This window comes from Carlito syrichta, unplaced genomic scaffold, assembly GCF_000164805.1.
Source record: "Carlito syrichta isolate Samal-C Ts95f unplaced genomic scaffold, Tarsius_syrichta-2.0.1 Scaffold316052, whole genome shotgun sequence".
Classification (NCBI taxonomy): Eukaryota; Metazoa; Chordata; class Mammalia; order Primates; family Tarsiidae; genus Carlito; species Carlito syrichta.
In genome coordinates, this window is record NW_007260148.1 from 109,206 (window position 1) to 126,266 (window position 17,061).

General features: G+C 44.9%; 1 protein-coding gene across 1 annotated transcript in view; it reads right to left on the minus strand.

The window, feature by feature from the left end:
- Positions 1 to 17,047, minus strand: part of KIN (Kin17 DNA and RNA binding protein) — a 48,907-nt gene extending 31,860 nt beyond the window's left edge. Inside the window, exon 1 of the mRNA XM_008073748.2 lies at positions 16,851 to 17,047. Coding sequence (XP_008071939.1) covers positions 16,851 to 16,964 — 114 coding nt within the window. The 5' untranslated portion in view covers positions 16,965 to 17,047. The remainder of the gene's footprint in view (positions 1 to 16,850) is intronic.
- Between the last annotated feature and the right edge of the window lie 14 nt (positions 17,048 to 17,061).

Genomic DNA, 17,061 nt, shown 5'->3' on the forward strand with positions numbered 1-17,061 from the left:
GTCTCACTTTGTCACCCAGGCTTGAGTGCAGTGGCACCATCATGGCTCACGGCAGCCTCCCACTCCTGGGCTCTAACGATCCTTCTGTGTCAGACTCCCGAGTAGCTGTGACTATAGGCATGCATCGCCACACCGGTTAGATTTGTTATTTTCTGTAAAGACACTGTCTTGCTATGTTGCTCATGCTGGTCTCGAACTTCTGGGCCCACGTGATCCTCTTGCCTCCACCTCTTAAGGGGCAGAATTAGAGGTGAGAGCCACCGCACGCCTGGCCTCACTTTGCAACTTCTAATAAAATACCCGACTCAGGCAAGGATGTTACAACACACAGGTAAAAGGCTAACAGGAAACTGATTACATGGGTGTGATTTCCAAGCATTGTCCCACTAGTTACCTGTTTTTCCAAGGGGAAAGATACTACTTTCTAATATCACTTTACAGGCTGTCAACTTTACCCTGTCTTAGGACTACCAGATGTTATTGGTTCCTTATATGATGCAATATAAAATACAAGATCACTATAAAGAATACTATAAGGTATTCACTCCTAAAATGTTTAACTTGAACTTAACCAAGGCTTTAGATCTAATTTCCAGTTGACAGAGGCTACAAGAGGAAAAAAGCAAAAGACAACCAGAGGAAACACTTCAACACAAGTGGGACCCTGACAGGACAACAGCCTGGCCATGTCTCTTCCAAGGAGTCAACAACAAGAATAAAGGTGGGGGTGGGGGAATGGGTTCTATTTTAAAGGTAGAGAGAATACAAGTCCGAATATACCAGAGCACAGAGGATTCTTAGGGCAGTGAAACTATTTTGCAAGATTTTACAATGGTGGGTACATGTCATTTTGCATCAAAACCCTAACAGACCACCCAACGACAAGAGGGAACCCTAACATAAACTAAGGATAGTGGGTGATACTGACGTGTCGATGTGGGGTCGTTCATTGTAAAAAAATGAACCACACTATTGCAGGATGTGCATAATGGGAGGATGTGTGTGTGTGTGTGTGTGTGTGTGTGTGTGTGAGGATGGGGTATATGGGAAATCTCTGGACCTTTCATCATGTTTGCTGTGAACTCAAAACTGCTCTAAAAGGTAAAGTCTATTGGGAAAAAGAGTCCAAACAGTCAAATTCATTTCATAACTTTGATTGGATACTGGTTTGAAGCAACTGCTTGAAAAAAACACTTGGAGGACAACTGAGTAAGTGGAAAGATAGAAAGTGTACTAGATGATACAGAGGAACTTTTATTGTTATGTTAATGACAAATTCTGTGGTTATACAGAAAAGCATCCTGAGTCTTTTTTTTTTTTTTTTTTTTTTGAGTTGGAGTCTCACTCTGTCACTCAGACTGAAGTGCAGTGGCTGTTCCCGGCCACCGCAGCTTCAACCTGCTGGGCTCTGGCGATCCTTCCGCCTCAGCCTTCCAAGTAGCTGGAACTACAGGTGCATGCTACCACACCTGGCTAATTTTTTGATTTATTGTAGAGATGAGGTCTCACCAAGTTGCCCAGGCGGGTCTCGAACCCACAGGCTCAGGCAATCCACTCACCTCAGCCTCCCAAGGCGTGGGATTACAGGCTGAGCCACCGATCCCAGCAATCCTGATATTTTAAAGATGCATATTTTAGTATTCAGATGTAAAACATCCTAGTATTTGTAATATACTTTAAAACACTTCAGAAAATAGTTAATGTGGCAAAATACTTAGTGTTAAGTCCAGGTGTTATGAACTGCATGTCTGTATCCCCCCCCAAAGTCACATATTGAAACCCTAACCCCCAATGGGATGGCATCGGAAGGTGGGGCCCTTGGGAGGTGATTAGGTTTAGACAAGGCCATCCAGGTAGAGTGCATGTGATTTGATTAGTGCCCTTAGAAGAAGAGAAAAAGCCTAGCGCTTGTCCCCACTGCCTTGTGAGGACACAGAAAGCAGCTGTCAACAACCCAGGAAGAAGGCCCTCACCAGAATCTGACCATGCCAGCACCTTGACCTTGAGCTTCCCAACCTAGAGAACTGTGAGAAATAAATTTCCATCATTTAAACCACAGTATTTTGTATAGTGGTCCAAGCAAACACATTAGGTAATGGATATATGAATATCCATTAACAGAAGGAACTGGGCTGGCACAGTGGCTCAGGCCCCAATCCCAGTGCTTTGGGAAGCCAAGGCAGGAGGACTGCTTGAGGCCAGGAGTTCAAGGCTGCAGTGAGCTGTGACTGCAGCACTGCACTCCAGCCTGGATGACAGAGCCAAACCCTGTCTCTTAAAAGATGAGCTGGGCGCAGTGGCTCATGCTTGTAATCCCAGCACTTTGGGAGATGGAGACAAGAGGATTACCTGAGCTCAGCGGTTCAAGACCAGCCTGACCAACACGGTGAGACCCCATCTCTACAATAAATTTAAAAAAATCAGCCAGGCATGGAGGCACATTCCTGTGGTTCTAGCAGCTTGGAAGGCTGAGGCAGAAGGATCATCTGAGCCCCGCAGGTTGAGGCTGTGAGCGTGTCACTGCACCACTCCAGCCCAGGTGGCAGAGTAAGACTGCCACTCAAAAAAAAAAAAAAAAAAGAACAAATTTCTTTCTCTGTTTCTGGCTCTTTCTCTGATATGGTGAGTATGAAGTAATGACTGATTTTTTTTTGAGTTGGAGTCTTTCTGTCGCCCAAGCTGGATTGCAGTGACATGCTCATAGCCACCCGGCATCAACCTGCTGGGCTCTGGTGATCCTTCTGCCTCAGCTTTCCAAGTAGCCGGAACTACAGGTGTGTGCTATCACACACAGCTAATTTTATTTATTTATTTATTTATTATAGGGACAAGGTCTCACCATGTTGCCCAGGCTGGTCTCAAACCCAAGGGCTCAGGCAATCCTCTTGTCTTAGCCTCCCAAAGTGCTGGGATTGCAGGCTTGAGCCACTATGCTTGGTGGTAATGATTGATGTTTTTAGTTTTTTAAGAGATAGGGTCTTGCTATGTTTCCCAGACTGCTTTGGAACTTCTAGGCTTAAGCATTTCTCTGGCCTCAGCTTCTCAAGTAGCTGAGGCTACAGGTGAATCACTGTGCTTGGCTCAGTGCTGACTGAGTTTTTAAAAAAACGTATTTAAAAGGATAATATCATGACAATATGAAATACTTTTGATTTTTTTTTCTGAGTCGGAGTCTGTCTCCATCTCCCAGGCTGAAGTGCAGTGGCATGCTCATGGCCACTACAGCCTGGATCAGCTGGGCTCAGGAGACACGTCTACCCCAGCCTTCCAAGGAACCGGAACCACTGGTATGGGCCAATATGGCTAATTTTTTGATTAGTTGTGGGGATGAGGTCTTGCCATATTGTCCAGGTTGGTCTCAATCCCATGGACTCAGGCAATTCTCTGGCCTCTGCCTCCCAAAGTGATGGGATTACAAGCGTGAGCCACCGCATCAGGAGACAACATGAAATAATTTTGAAGAAAGGGGAAACACATCCTTCACTCTCACAACAGCAGTATTTATTTTCCATAATATCTTCCAATTCTTGATTATATACTTATTTTTACATTGCGGCTCATAGCATATATAATATAGAATTCTGAAATCTTCACTTAACATTGTGTCATAAACTTTTTTTCCATGATCAACCTCTTCAATAAGCTAGAAGCCAAAGCAAGTTATGTTCTCTGAAGTACTCAAATTGAGAAGCTGTGTACTTTTACTGTTGATGCTACCAGAGTCATTTAAAAGCTGCATTAGAAAACCAGTCCTGTTACTTTTTTAGTCATTCTACCTTTTATAATTGATAGTCATCATACGTGGCTTTGAATGACTGTTGAACACTTTCAAAAGTTCTGTCAATTCCAAAAACATGAAGGAAGAATAAGATGCTGGGTCTATTCTGAAAGAGCAATTTGAAAAAACTGTTCTCAGCCATGGCAGTGTTCTAGTAACACCAACTTTGGGCTGACATCCAGCCATCCATATACAAAACACACATACATAATTAGACTAATTAATGGAATGAAGGTGAGAGGCATGACGACACTACAGAATAGGTAAACTAAGACTGGGTGTGGTGGCTCATGCCTGGAATCCCCGTGCTTTGGGAGGCGGAGGTAGGAGAATTGCTTGAGGCCAGGAGTTCAAGACCAGCCCGGGCAGCATGAGTGAGACCTCATCTCCACAAAAAACAAAAAAATTAAATGGGCGTGGTGACACACACGTGTAGTTCTGGCTATTCAGGAGGCTATAGTGGAAGGATGGCCTGAGCTTTAAAGGTTGAGGCTTCACTGAGCCCTGACTGTGGCAGTGCACTTCACCTGGGCAACAGAGTGACTCCAACTCAAAAAAACCCCAACCCCCCCCAAAACAGGAAAAATTAGTAAAACAAGTGTGAGGGAACAGAAAATAGAGACTGAGAAGAGTACAAGAGGTTACAGTCAGGTGCAGTGGCTCTTGCCTGTAATCTTAATTATAGGGAGGCTGAGGCAGCAGGACTGCTCAAAGCTGGGAGTTCAAGACTACCCATGGCAAAACAGCAAAACCCCTGTCTCTTAAAAAGAAAAAGGCTTACTTAGATTGAATTTCATAAGAGCTTTGTGCACAGTCAGCATTCACAAACTTCATGAAATGATAGAACTTCAATTGTAGAAGAGCCCTTACTCGAATCTTTCTCTAAAATTGCTGAATGAATGCACATTTATCATAAAAGTTAGGAATGGTGGTATTTGTAATATTTGGTTTGCAGCCGAATTTCATTCATATTCTTTTGTACTTATCTTGGGTTAGTAGTAAAACGTGTTTAAGTTCTCTGTGTTTGGAAAGGTAGTTACAAGTGTTCTAGATAATTAAAAAAACTTCTGGAATTTTAAGAATGACTTCAAAAAATGACAATAAAGTTTGAGTAGAAATTTAAGGGAGATAATTTTTTTTGAGTTGCCAATGAAATCTTACTCATAAATTCAATATTTACTGACAGACTGCTGTGTGTTGGGCATGGTCCATATCCTGGGAGTACAACTATGAGCAAGACATGGTGTCTATCCTCAAAAAGCTTAAAGGTCAACAGAAGACTGGGTGCTGTATCTCACACCTGTAATCCTAGCACTTTGGGAGGCAGAGGCAGGAGAATCACTGGAGTCCAGGAATTTGAGACCAGCCTGGGCAGCATAGTGAGACCTTAACTCTACAAAAAAAAAATGAGCCAGGCATGGTGATATGCACCTGTAGTCCCGGCTACTTGGGAGGCTGAAGCAGGAGGATTGCTTGAGTCCAGGAGGTCAAGAGGATGTGATGAGCTGCTGGACTGTATTGCTGTACTCCAATCTGGGTGACAGAGTGAAATTCTTTCTTAAAAAAAAAAAAAAAGGTTGAGTATTGTAAAACAGTCAGAGAATGGTCAGGAGCTAATACGGAAGCACAAAAGAGGGAGGTGGAGAAAGGAATTATCCCAGAAGAAATAATTTCTTTTTTTTTTTTTTTTTTTTTTTGAGTTGGAGTCTCACTCTGTCGCCCAGACTCGAGTACAGTGGCTGCTCCTGGCCACCGCAGCCTCAACCTGCTAGGCTCTGGCAATCCTTCCGCCTTAGCCTTCCGAGTAGCTGGAACTACAGGCACACACTACCACGCCCGGCTAATTTTTTGATTTATTGTAAAGATGAGGTCTCGCTAAGGTGCCCAGGCGGGTCTCGAACCCTCGGGCTCAGGCAATCCACTCACCTCAGGCTCCCAAAGCGCAGGATTACAGGTTGAGCCACCAAGCCAGGCTGGAATAATTTCTTATCAAGAACCTGGAAGAGAGATGCTTCTGGCAGGAGGAACATGTGCAAAGGCTTGGACGACAGAGGAACAGACATACACAGAAGTCAGAGAAAGGAGACAATAGGTTTAGGAAACAGATGATTCCAAACAAAGCATAAAGCAGAGCTAGTTGGAAATGCAGTAAATGGAGCTAAAGAGATAAACAGGAGATTGGATGGGCCTTGTAAGACATGTTAAGAAATCTTGGCTGTATTCTGATTATAGTAGGGAGTCAATGGAGGATTTTAATTAGGGAATGATATAATCAAATTTGAGGTATTTTTTGAAAGAGCTACCTGGCTATAGTGGAGAACAGGTAGACACAAAGATCAGTAGAAAGATGTTGTATCAATCCCAGAAAGATGCTGGTGTACAGAAATAAGTTAGGGGTAGAAAAGTAGATTCTGAAAGGTATGGGGAGAAATCAGAGGCGTCACAGTGAAGCTTGGAATTCTGTTTTGGGCATCTAGGTGTGTAGCAGTGCCATTTATGAAGGTATGATAATAGAAGTCTGGGGAGAGGATGGCTAGTTCAGTTTGGAACACGTTAAGGTGTTGCTAGCGAGACTTCCCAACAGAGCAGTTCAACAAGCAAATGAATATTTGGTGCTAGAAAGTGGAGTGAGAGATCTGTCGTATTGATGGCAGTTAAAGTTAAAAAAATGATGGCATCTTTCAGGGGAGAGTGTAGTGATAGAAAATAGGTTCCAGGACACAATGTTGAAGGAACACCAGCATCTAGAAGAAAGTGCAAGGAAGCCAAAGATGTAGGGAGAAAACTAGCAGAATATGACGGTACTTCCAACATCAGAAGTGTGATGAGACCTCAAAAAGGCATTTTATAGGAAGTCAGAAATCATCAATTTTGGAGAGTGTTATGGCTGGAAGACATCTCAGAAACCATCTTAACCCATTTCTAAGTTATACAAATGAGAAACTGGATGAATAGATAAGTGAACCGACTTAGGGTTATATATCTAGGTCAGTGCTTCTCAAACTTATTTGTAGAAAAGGACCCTTCTCCCATTCATTACATTTTCTTTCTTTTTTTTGAGTCAGAGCCTCACTCTGTTGCCCAGGCTGGAGTGCAGTGGCACACTCACAGCCACCGCAGCTTCAACCTGCTGGGTTTAAGTGATCCTTCCGCCTCAGACTTCCAAGTAGCTGGAACTACAGACGCATGCCACCATGCCTGGCTAATTTTTGTGATTTATTGTAGAGACAAGGTCTCACCAAGTTGCCCAGGCTGGTCTTGAACCCTGGGTTCAGACAATCCTCTCGTCTCGGCCTCCCATAGTGCTGGGATTACAGGCTGAGCCACCGCGCCTGGTCCATTACATTTTCAATCTTTTGAAGTGCACTTTTTCCAAAATTGCACTTTTGCAAAATATAATAAAAATTATTTAAGACATACAAACTGGGTGCATTGGTGCATGCCTGTAGTCCTACCTACTTGGGAGGCTGAGGCAGGAGGATTACTTGAGGCCAGGAGTTGGAAGCTGTAGTGTGCTGACTGCATCTGTGAATAACTCTTGCACTCCAGTCTGGGCAAATAGTGAGACCCTATCTCTCTAAAAAGAAAAAAAAAAAAAAAAGACAAAAAAACCAGCTCAAATTCTTTAAAAATTAAGGTACATAATTTGTATATCGACTTTCTGTTGTATAGTAATCTGAGTTTTGATACATGTGTGCAATTCTGTAACCACAATCACAGTCAAGATGCAATTCTTTCACCTTCAGAAAGTTCCTTTTGCCTCTTTGTAGTCAACCCCACCCCTCATCTACAGCCTAATCTGTTTTTAGTCTATTGTTTTCCTTTTCTAGAATGTCTTAAGGTGAGTCACAATATGTAGTGCCTTGGGTATGGCTTCTTGAGCTTAGTGTATTGCACTTGAAGCTTTTCATGTTGTTGTGGTATTAGTAGTTTCTTCCTATTTATTGGTGAGTAGTGTACCACTGTATGGGTATACTACAGGTTTTTTGTTTTTTTTTTTAGAAAGCAGGATTTATTGAGAGGACAGAAAAGCTCCCACAGTGAGAGGGAACCCGAGGTGTTTGCCCTATGATACAGTTTATCACTTCATCCATTGAGGGACACTTGTGTGTTTTCCAGTTTGGGGACATTATAATTAAAGCTGCTAGAAGGAGTGTACAAGTGTGTGAATGTAAGTTTTTCTTTTTCTTCATAAATAGCTAGGCATGTATTTATGGGATCATTTGATAGGTCTATGACTTTAAAAGAAATGGACAGATTGTTTTCCAAAGTCACATTGTATTTTTCTCAGCAGTGTATGAGAGTTCCATTGCTGTATAGTATACTCTTGCCAGCACTTGGTACTTTCAGTTGTTTTTAATTTTATTTTTATTTTTGAGTCGGAATCTCACTCTGTAGCTCAAGCTGGAGTGCAGTGGCATGCTCACAGCTACCCCATACTCGACCTGCGGGGCTCTGGTGAGCCTTCTGCCTCAGTGTCCCAAGCAGCTGGAACTACAGGTGTGTGCCACCATGCCCAGCTAATTTTTCTTGATTTATTGTAGAGATGAGGTCTTGCCAACTTGCCCAGGTTGGTCTCGAACCCCTGGGTTTAGGAAGGGGCCCCACTTCCCAAGCTGTGCCTGGTTTATTTATTTATTTAAAGAAAGGTAAGTTTATTAACGGGAAGATATGTTGTGAAGGGCACAATGGGCATGACAGAGAGTGTCTGCTGTCTGGTGCATTTTTTAAAATGTTGAAAAAATACTTAAAAACTCTAGGACTGGAGACTGATGAGGTCAAAATGTCAGCTGGTTTCTTATAGCCGTTATCCACGCCTATTTCCTTGGGGGATAGCCTAGCTTATTTTGTTCTCAATGCTGGGTCAACATGTGGAACCAGAAAGTAACCTCTTGGTGTCCCTATCATTTCCGGTTGGCTCCTGGGGCTGGGACATGGGACCACTTCCAAAGGCCTCTGGACTGGACGGGTGCCCATCTGGTAAGAAGGGGAGGCACCCTATGCATAAGAGGGATGGGCCCTCCCTACCCACAAGAAGAGGGATGGCCCCCCTTAGCCAAGAGAACAGGGGGCCACCCTTACCCATGAAAAGAGTGGGGCACCCCCTGCACTGTGAGAAGAGGGGAACCCTCAATCCCATGAGAGGCACAGACCTCAGCCCCCAAGCAGCCGAGACGCCACCCAAGGTGAGTTCTCCCTGTGGGCCTAAAGGGACCTTCTCTTCGATGTGTTGGGGTCACGAAGCCTCTAGTGACTCACACAAAGGAGGTGAGAGAGCCTGGGACAGCTGGGCGGGGGTGGGTGTGAGTGGCATGCCCTCACGGCTGTTGGGCACATGTGGCCCTGACCTAGAACCTGTCACACAGTCCCTGTCCCCAGGTCTCACAGTCCCCTCATCTAGTCCCATCCCAGAGTGCTGGCTGCCTCCCTGGGGCCATCAGGGAGGTGACATAGGGGACAGTGCCATCAAGAATTGTGACATCATGGACTGTGACATCGGGGACTGTGACATCAGGAATGGTGACCCAGGAAACCTGGGTGGGAACTGGCCACAGCACTTGGTAATTGTGGGACTGAGCCAGGCACTCTGGGCCTTGCATTTATGTAGCTCCAGGTGGTAGGATGTCGACCATAGCCAGAGTCTCTGGATGACTGTGGCTGCTGACAGAGGGCAGGGAGGAAGCTAGAGAGGCTACCAACACTCCCCCGCCTCTTCGAAGACGCACACAAAGGAGGGCGGGGGAATGCAGGGAGTGCACATGAGGGAGAGCCCTGCACCTGATGTTGAGAGTCCTGCACCTGAGGGAGAGCCCTGCAACTGATGGAGAGAGTCCTACACCTGACCAGGTGCTCTGAACCTGGGAGAGTGTCCTGAACCTGAGGGAGAGCCCTGCATCTGATGGAGAGAGTTCTGCACCTGATGAAGAGCCCTGACCCTGGGAGACAGTCCTGCACTTGAGGAAAGGCCCCGCACTTGAGGGAGCCTTGCACCTGGGAGAGCCCCACAACCCGAGGGAGAGCCGTGTGCCTGATGGAGAGCCCGAGCACAAGATGAAAAGCCCCTAAGAGCCAGCCCTGTACAAACAAGAGCTCTGCACCTGCTGGACAACCCTGCACCTGAAAGTAAGCCTCTGCACCTGAAGGAGAGGCCCTAGAGCAGAGGAAGAGACTTTGCACTTGAGCACGAGCCCTGAACCTAAGAAAAAATCCTGGACTTGAGTGGGAATCCCTGGAGGTTAGCAAGTGCCCCACACCTGACAAAGAGCCCTGATACCTAAAAAACACCTTTGCACCTAAGAAAGAATCCCTGTACCTGAAGGAAAGCTCCTGCACCTGATGAAAAGTCCCCTCAATGAGGAAAAATTCTTCAAATGAGTGAGAACCCCTGGACGTCAGAAAGTCCCTAGCACCTGACAAAGTCCTCCTGCACCTGAGGGAGAGCCCCGACCCTGATAAAGAACACCTGCACATACAGAAAAAGACAAAAGCTTTACACCTAAGGAAGAGTCCCTGCACTGAAGCAAAGCTCCTGCACCTGGCGGAGCGCCCAGAAAATGAAATAGAGCCCTGCACCTGAAAGAAAGCCCAGTACCTGATGAAAAGCCCCTGCTTAAGGAAAAAATCATCTGATGAGTGAGAACCCTTGGACATGAACAAGTCCCTCCCAATTTTTGTTTTCATTTCTTTTGTCCTATGTATGACCACAGCTGATGATTCAGACAAGGTTGTGTGTACCACCTCGACACTCAGACTGGCAGTCATCTAAAGCTACCATTGTCCCATCTTTCTGTGACCCTACAAACCCTAGAAAATCCCTATAATTCCTCACCTGCATTGATGCTAAGAACCCCTCTCTGAAATTTCCTCCACGTAAATAAAATTAAAATTTTTGTTGGAGTCTCACTCTGTCACCCAGGCTGGAGTGCAGTGGCACGCTCACGGCCATCGCAGCTCCGACCTGCTGAGCTCAGGCGATACTTCCGCCTCAGTCTGCCAGGTAGCTGGAACTCATGTAAATAAAATTAAGCCCTCAGACATTATCAATGAGTTCCCAGAGGCCCTAGGAGAGTACATCCTGGAAATAATAGAGTTAGAATACCAGCATAAGATTTTATTTGTCTATTAAAAGGAGGGTATTTGAGTAATGAAAAAAAAGATCATAGCCAGGCGCAGTGGCTCATGCTTATAATCCCAGCACTTTGGGAGGCTGAAGTGAGAGGACAGCCTGAGCCCCAGGTTCGAGACCAGCCTGGGCAACTTGGTGAAACCTCATCTCTACAATAAATTAAAAAAAAAATTAGTTGAGCATTGTGGTGCTTGCCTGTAGTTCCAGCTACTTGGAAGGCCGAGCCCAGCAGGTCAAGGCTGCAGTGGCCGTGAGAGTGCCACTGCACTCCAGCCTGGGCAACACAGTAAGACTCTGACTCAAAAAAAACCAAACAAACAAACAAAAAAACCAAGGAAAAGCGAGGTGCAGTGACTCACTCTTGCAATCTCAGTGCTTTAGGCTGAGGTGGGAAAATCACTTGAGGCCAAGAGTTCAAGATTATAGGCACCATAGAAACACCTCCATTATACAAAATTTTAAAATTAGCAAGGCTTGGTGGCACACACTTGTAGTCCCAGCTAGTAGGGAGACTGAGGAGACTGAGGTGGGAGGAATGCTTGAGCCCAAGAGTCCGAGGCTACAGTGAGCTATGATCTTAGCACTGCACTCCAGCCTGGGCAACAGCACAAGACCATGCTGTCTCTTAAAAAAAAATGAAGGACAGTTTCCCAGTTTCTTTTGTTTGTCTGTTTGTTTTGAGTTAGAGTCTCTGTCGCCCAGGCTGGAGTGCAGTGGCATGCTCACGGCCACTGCAGCTTCAACCTGCTGGACTCAGGAAATTCTTCTGCCTCAGACATCCAAGTAGCTGGAACCACAGGTGCATATCACCATGCCCAACTAATTTTTTTTTTTTTTAATTTCTTGTAGAGACGAGGTCTCACCAAGTTGCCCAGGCTGGTCTTGAACCTGTGGACTCAGGCAATTCTCTCCCCTTGCCTCCCAAAGTGCTGGGATTACAGGTGTGAGCCACTGCGCCTGGCTTTTCAGCTTCTTATGAACTTAAACATGCACCCACTATATGAGCCATCAATTCCACACACAGAGTTTTCCCAAGAGAAATGAAAACTTGTGTTAATACAGAAACTTGTACATAAGTTTATAGTAGCTTTATTCATAACTGCCCTTACCTGGAAACAACCCAAATGCCCTTCAGCTGGTGAAAAGATAAACATCCTTACAATGGAATCCTACTCACTGATGAAAAGGAACAAAATAGTGACACGGGTAACAGGTTGATGAATTTTAAATACATTACAGTGTCAGAAGCCAGACTACAAAGGGACATTCTTTTTTAATTCTATTCATATAACATTTTAGAAATAGTAGAAACCATAGGAACAGAAAAGCCTAACCCTAAACCAAAATATCAAATTTTAAATTTCTGCCCGGCACAGTGGCTCATGTCTATAATCCCAGCAATCTGGGACGCTGAGGTGAGAGGATTGCCTGAGCCCACGGGTTCCAGACCAGCCTGGGCAACCTGGCGAGACCGCTCATCTGTACAATAAATCAAAAAATTAGCTGGGCGTGGTGGCGCATGCCTGTAGTTCTAGTTACTTGGAAAGCTGAGGCGGAAGGATCGTCTAAGCCCAGCTTGTCGAGGCTGTGGTGGCTGGGAGCGTGCCACTGCACTCCAGCCTGGGCAACAAAGTTAGACTCCAACTCAAAGAAAACAAAAATTAAATTTCATAATGGGAGATAGAAGCTTCCAATGATGGACATACTCACTCACTACTTTCCCAGTATGAAGCACCTGGAAAAGTTAAGTATCACTCAGTAGAATTACAGATAAAGGTGGAATCAGAACAAAGTAAAGTGGAGAAATATTTCACGCTCACAGTGAGCTTTATGAATGAAGCAGATTTTGTTGACTGCCTAATTAACATCCATTCCCCTCCTCCTTTCTCCTTAAAAGCACCAAACTTTGAGGAGGTATTCACCTTCTTCCACAAACCATACACTTTACTAAACCATCTATGTTTATCTCACCTCCCTTGGCAGAGACTGGTTTAGGAACAGAATTGTGACTCAATTTAGACTGACAAATTGTGAAGAAAAGTTCCCCCAAGAAACTCTAGGAAATGTTGACTTTCTCAGCAGAAGAGATGATGCTTTTGTACATTCAGACAGGATGCCTGGCATGGCTATAGTCTCTTGCTATCAGCCTAAGACAAAGCTCAGACAAATAAGGGAAAGCCAAAAGAAATGAAGAGAATCAGAGCCTGAGCCCTGAAGCACTGGGCACAGACCCCGCTCCAACTTTCCTTGCTATTTACGGTACCAGGTTTTCCCAGTTTGATACACAATACCTTAAATGACTTAATGCCTATCCCACAATATAATATACCCGTTCGGGTGGTAGTAATACTAGGCCCACCTGAAAGAAGCTGAAAAATAATAACTGAAATATATTTATTCTCTGGACTTTGCTTTTGTGGTTGCTATGCACAACTGCTCCCCAACCTTTTTTTCTTTTAAATCAGAGTCTCCCTCTGTCACCCAGGCTGGAGTATAGTGTGGCACACTCACAGCCACTACAGCCTCGACCTGCTGGGCTCAGGCGATCCTTTTGCCTCAGCCTTCCAAATAGCTGGAACTACAAACACATGCTACGACACTTGGCTAATTTTTTCTTTTACTTATTGTGGAGATGAGGTCTCACCAAGTTGCCCAGGCTGGTCTCGAACCCCTGGGTTCAGGCAGTCCTCTCACCTTGGACTCCCAAAGTGCTGGAATTACAGGTTTGAGCAACTGTGCCCAGTCTGCAAAGGTGTAGTCTGAAAATCACAGCTTCAAACTATTTGCTGCTTATGTTTAAGAATACATATTTTAAATATGTGTATTGGTCTTATACAAGAATACATATTTTAAATACATGTATTGGTCTTATATTCAGAAATATACCTGGATTATTTTATTGGTTCCAAAATTTGTTTGTTCATTCTTTTAGATTTTCTATGTAAATAATCATATAGTCTAAAATAATACTTTTTTCTTGTTTCGAAATAATGTATATATTTTCATGTCTTATTGCTATGTTTAGGGCTTCTACCATAACGTTGAGGAGAAGTAATAATAAAGTGCATACTTATTTTATGCTTGACTTCAAAAGCTTTATTATTAAGTATGATGCTGTTTACTCTGAGTGTTTTTGCTAGATATATTTTATTAGAGTAAGTAAGGAAGGAAGGTTCCTTCTCTACTTAGTTTGGTAAGATATTCAAAATTTTCAAAAATTTTGTGAATGTAGCCAGGCGTGGTGGCTCATGCCTATAATTCTAGCACTTTGGGAGGCAGACAGGAGAGGACTGCCTGAACTCAGGGGTTTGAAACCAGCCTGAGCAACATGGCAAGACCTTGTCTCTACAATAAATTATAAAATTAGCCAGGAGTGGTGGCGCACGCCTGTAGTTCCAGCTTCTACTTGGAAGACTAAGGCAGAGGGATTGCCTGAGCCCAGCAGTCAAGGCTGCAGTGGCTGTGAGCATGCCACTGCACTCCAGCCTGGGCAACAGAATGAGACTGACTAAAAAATAAAATAAAATTTATGAATGTATATTGATTTATATTGATTTAGATTTTCTATGTAAATAATCATATAGTCTATAATAATATCTGATCAAAGAATGAAAAAGGGTTGATTGATTTTTTTAACTTGTTTTACTATAGTGAAAGTGGGTTTTGTTGTTGTTGTTTGGAATCGGAGTCTCACTCTGTTGCCCAGGCTAGAGTGCAGTGCATTGCTCACAGCCACCACAGTCTTGACTTGCTGAGCTTAGGTAATCATTCCGCCTCAGCCTTCCAAGCAGCTGGAACTACAGGCATGTGCCACTACACTAGCTAATTTTTTGATTTATTGTAGAGACTAGGTCTTGTCAAGTTGCTCAGGCTGGTCTTGAACCCCTGGGCTCAGGCAATCCTTTTACCTCTGCCTACCAAAGTGTTGTGTTTACAGGTATGAGCCACTGGGTCTGGCTTTTTTTTTTTTTTTGAGTTGGAGTCTCACTCTGTCCACCAGGCTAGAGTACAGTGGCACACTCACCACCACTGCAGCCTCGACTTGCTGAGCTCAGGTGATCCTTCTGTCTCAGCCTTCCAAGTAGCTGGATCTACAGGCACGTGCCACCATACGGACTAAGTTTTTGATTTATTGTAGAGATGAGGTCTTGCCAAGTTGCCCAGGTTGTTCTTGAATCTGTGGGCTCAGGCAATTCTCTCACCTCAGCCTCCTCAAGTGCTGGGATTACAGGCTTTAGCCACCATACCTGGCCTTTTTTTTTTTTTTGAGACAGATTCTTGCTTTGTGCCCAAGGTTGAAGTGAAGTTGTATGATCATAACCCTCTATAGCCTGGAGCTCCTGGACGCCTAGACTCAAATGATTTTCCCACCTCAGCCTCCCCAGTAGCTGGGACAACACAGGTGCATACCACAATGCCCGGCTAATTTTTAAATTTTTCTGGATAGCTAATTTAAACATTTTTTAGAGATGAGGTCTTGCTCTGTTGCCCAGGTTGATCTTGAACTCCTGGCCTCAAACCAACCTCCAACCTCAGTCTCTGGAGTTGCTGGGATCAGAGATGCATGCGTCCATTACACCTGACTTGAAAGAGTCACTTGCAAGCCACCGTACTCTAGCCTGTGCGACAGAGTGAGACTGCAACATACACACACATACACACATAAAGCTAATATTTGGCGGGGCTTGATGGTTCAGCCTGTAATCCCAGCACTTTGGGAAGCTGAGGTGAGTGGATTACCCGAGCCTGCTGGTTGGAGACCAGCCTGGACAATTTGGTGAGACCTCATCTCTACAATAAATCAAAACCTAGCCGGGCATGATAGCACGCGCCTGTAGTTTGGTTACTAGGAAGGCTGAGGCGAAAGGATCACCAGAACCTAACAGGTAGACGCTGGGGTGGCTGTGAGTGTGCCACTGCACTCCAGCCTGGGCAACAGAGACTCCAACTCAAAAACAAACAAACAAGCAAATAAATAAGTAAAATGAGACCATCTTTAAAAAAAAGAAAAATGAAAGAGAATAACTAAATCAATGTTATTCATTGGGAGTCTCACTTATAATATCTCTTTTCTCACTTACAGAAACACCAGATGAGAGTACACCAATTGCCTCAATATTCTTTCACTGACACCCAATCCAATCTCCAGAGAAAAATATCACATCACTAGCCTGTTCTCAATTCGATGGACACATGTTTTTTGGGAAAAGTGTAAACTCCATAGTGCAGCACACAAAGCCTTTCAAGATCTGCCCAAGGTTCCCTGAGCCACTTTAAAAATCATTCACTAGTCTATAACTCAACAATCCTACAAGTGGTACAATTCTTACCCCTCCCTTTACAGATAAGCAAACAAGGAAAGAGAATCTAAGCACCTAACTTGCCGAGACCATACAGCTAGTAAGTGGGCCGCTTGACTTCATAATTCTGACAGTCTGACTCCAGATAAATCCACCCTCTTAACCACAATATTATCCTAGTCCCGGCACAGTGTAGGTGGCTCAACAGATGCTTGTTAGATTAGTATGGGAGGGCTTCGTTTTCCTTTCTCACCCGATCACAAAAGAGGTGTGGATCCTGTTAAGACAAATCATCCTGTTTGTCTTAAGAGTCTAGCCAAGGCAGAGACGACAACTGTCACTGTCACTGTCACAACTGTCACTGTCCGGGCGTGCTGCACTCTCCACGCTCCTACGAGAGCTGCAAAACTTTTTCTGATTTCACCTGTTTTGTAGAGGACGTGGCAATGAAGTGACAACGACCACAGGTTTCCCCTTTAGGGTCGGGGGGTGCAGGGACGGCCGGTTTTACGGAGTTGAGCGAGTGACTCGCTCCGTTCAGACCCCGGAAGCCTCACGACGGGGACCTGGGACCCTCGGCCCCGACTCGAACCTGACTCCCAGCGGGGCTCTCCCGGGGAGCTGGGGCCATTCCGGGCCCACTCACCTCGTCCCGGCACTGCTTCTGGCACATCTGGCAATACCAGCGCAGCTTCTGCAGCCCTTTGGACTTGATCCTGTTGGCGATAGCCTTGGGGGTAAGGAAATCTGACTTCCCCATCGCGACCACCGCAGCAACTGCTGTCGGAACCCCAGCGGCTGGAAAACCGGAAACGGAAGCGGCTGATGGGGGGGCGGGACAAATACAAGTAGAGCGG